This window comes from Borostomias antarcticus, assembly GCF_949987555.1.
Source record: "Borostomias antarcticus genome assembly, chromosome: 29".
Taxonomy (NCBI): Eukaryota; Metazoa; Chordata; class Actinopteri; order Stomiiformes; family Stomiidae; genus Borostomias; species Borostomias antarcticus.
The window spans coordinates 5,227,987-5,230,450 of NC_140262.1; the positions used below are offsets into that span (position 1 = coordinate 5,227,987).

The 2,464-nt window shown below is 39.7% G+C and overlaps 1 protein-coding gene across 1 annotated transcript; it reads right to left on the reverse strand.

Annotated features, from left to right (window-relative positions):
* Positions 1–318: 318 nt before the first annotated feature.
* On the reverse strand, positions 319–1,977 carry mrpl43 (mitochondrial ribosomal protein L43). Its single transcript, XM_084459974.1, has 3 exons — positions 1,767–1,977; positions 1,169–1,275; positions 319–720 (listed from the first exon to the last, which is right to left on the reverse strand). Exons 1-3 carry the CDS (start codon positions 1,895–1,897, stop codon positions 503–505), a joined length of 456 nt encoding a protein of 151 aa, XP_084316100.1. The 5' UTR covers positions 1,898–1,977; the 3' UTR covers positions 319–502.
* Positions 1,978–2,464: the final 487 nt, after the last annotated feature.

Below are 2,464 nucleotides of genomic sequence, written 5' to 3' on the forward strand. Positions count from 1 at the left end.
ACAAAGCACTGAGTAAAGGGAGTGAATACCTATGTATATTATGGATGCAGTGTGTGTGTGTGAATATATATATATACACACACAGTTAAGTAGACACAAATATCAAAACAGAAATTAAGTTCAAATCATCATTTAGACCTATCGATATACTACTGTATATATAAATTAATTGTCTGACCCCATAAACCAACCAACCTTAACTGGCTTTGAGACAAAGACACCATTTATTCAAAATCTACAGTACAATATATAATTTATTCAATTCCAAATATACAGCTGATGTGGGACCTCTGAAAGTTCCATGCAACAGCTCACGCTCATGACAAAAGGGAGTCAAATTCATTGAAATAGGTAATTCCTCTGTAGATATACAACACAGACATTTGGTTTGATCAGAAAAAAAAACATTGTCAGAGATGGAATTGTCTGTTCAGTGGAAACAGGTGATGTTTTCTGTCACAAATGAGGTTGATGATGATTGACAGTTTGAGTTGGTTGGTTTTCACTTGGCCAGCTGTTTCTGTGGCCCTATTGGGCCAGGGTTAGGGGCTCGGTTGGTGAAGGGATGCCATTGGCCCTGAATACTGGGGCTGTCTGTGTGGATGGGTTTCCGGATGCGAATGATGTCCAGACCAGACTGGTTAGCCAATTTGCTCACCAGCTCTGAGATCTGTTGCGATGTCTTGCTTGTGATGAGTTCCTCCCTGACGTTGCCGTTCACTGAGGTAACAGAAATATCCATGTCACGTCAACAAGGGTTCGAGGTCTATTAAAACATTCTCACCATCATGAAAACAAAGGTGCATCATTACCATCCACACACTCACAGACACACACACACACACACACACACAGTAGGCTACTTGGTTATATAAATAGTTACCATGTCAACAACACGTTATACAACTTGAATTTTCCGTGTATGTCTTTGCATATGTTCCGACCATATGAAATCCATTGAACACTGAATTATGCATCTTCATCGAACAACCAAACAAAGGACCTAATATTGTACTCTAGCGCCACCTACCCATTATCAAGTATCATTACAGAGAACTGGCAGCAGAAACATGTACATTCACAGTAAAGTCACATAAGCACTGATTCCATCTGCTTGAATAGTTTACGGTCGCAAAGAAACCACATCATGTTAAAACGGCAAACTTACAGTATTCTGCAACCACTTTAGGAATCCTGCAGGACTGTGGGGATATGTACACAACTGTTCCGGGATTCTTCTTGGCATAATCCACAACTCCTTCCTCGATGAATTCCCTGTAACGTTATAGGTAACTAAGGGTTTGTTTCACTAATACTGTTATTGATATTACGCGGAATCAGGATTATGATTACCTAGGGTTTGAGAAAGGGTCTGGGGAGGTTGGGATGTGGGTATAGGAATGAGTGAAATCTTTGCTACATAACTTTTTTGTATTCCTTCTATGTATGTAACTTTCCCACTGTGTACTATTTGCCCCACTATTTTAAGACTGTATATTTATTTGCCCAGGGACTGCGGGTGGAAATTAGCTGTCTATCTATAACCTTGTACAGTGCATCTCTCCCTATTCTATAGGGTAAATGTCTACTGTACCTTGTCCCTGTCTTAAAAATAAATAAAAATCAAACATGAGAGACGGCAATGTTGTGAGCTTAATGATCTAGCGAGGCCTAACTAACGTATAGTGAAAAAAGACACTCGGTTATTTCTGTTGATCATAAGAAACAGATTGATAGTTAGTATTGTAAGGAACACGGTCACCTACCTGGCACCCAGGGAGCTCTGTGCGTTTTTGGAGAAGATGAGCTGGATGCGCTTTAATTGCCCAACATACCGACCAACCCCGTTCTGGAGGACGCTTTTTAGGAACCGACTCGGGGTGCCTCTGGATGTCATGGTCCTATTGTATGTAGATACGTCGCTACTGTGTATATGTGTGTATAAATACTTCACTTAGACATTGAAATGATCAAACATTGATGGTTAAATGTACAAAAAACTAGACAGAGGACGATTTGACGGACACATGACTAACGTGTCCGTTACGTGCAAATTCCGGAGGGAAACATGAGTACATTAATAGCGCATCTATAATTACACGGTAAAATATATAGAAACTGTTTATTCATTTCAAATGATCAGCTATGGTGAATAATATATAACTATCCAGAAATTGAAAACAACTGAAGTTATTATTCCATTTTGAATGCGAATGAGATCCCCTACCTTGTGTGTGATGTTTCACACGGACTTGTTTTTGAATCGCACCGAAAGCCCGGGTTTCTGCACGCATGGAGCTGTTATAGAAGGACTGACAGGTTAGTGAGCAAAGATGTTGACATTTTTAATATTTAGTTTTATTTATCTTGAATAATAGTCTACAGATACGCATGTGAAGTGCATGGTCATGTCTCGTGTATGCCTTTTCTTTCAGATCCTTTTCTGACCTCAAAGTAGGTCACA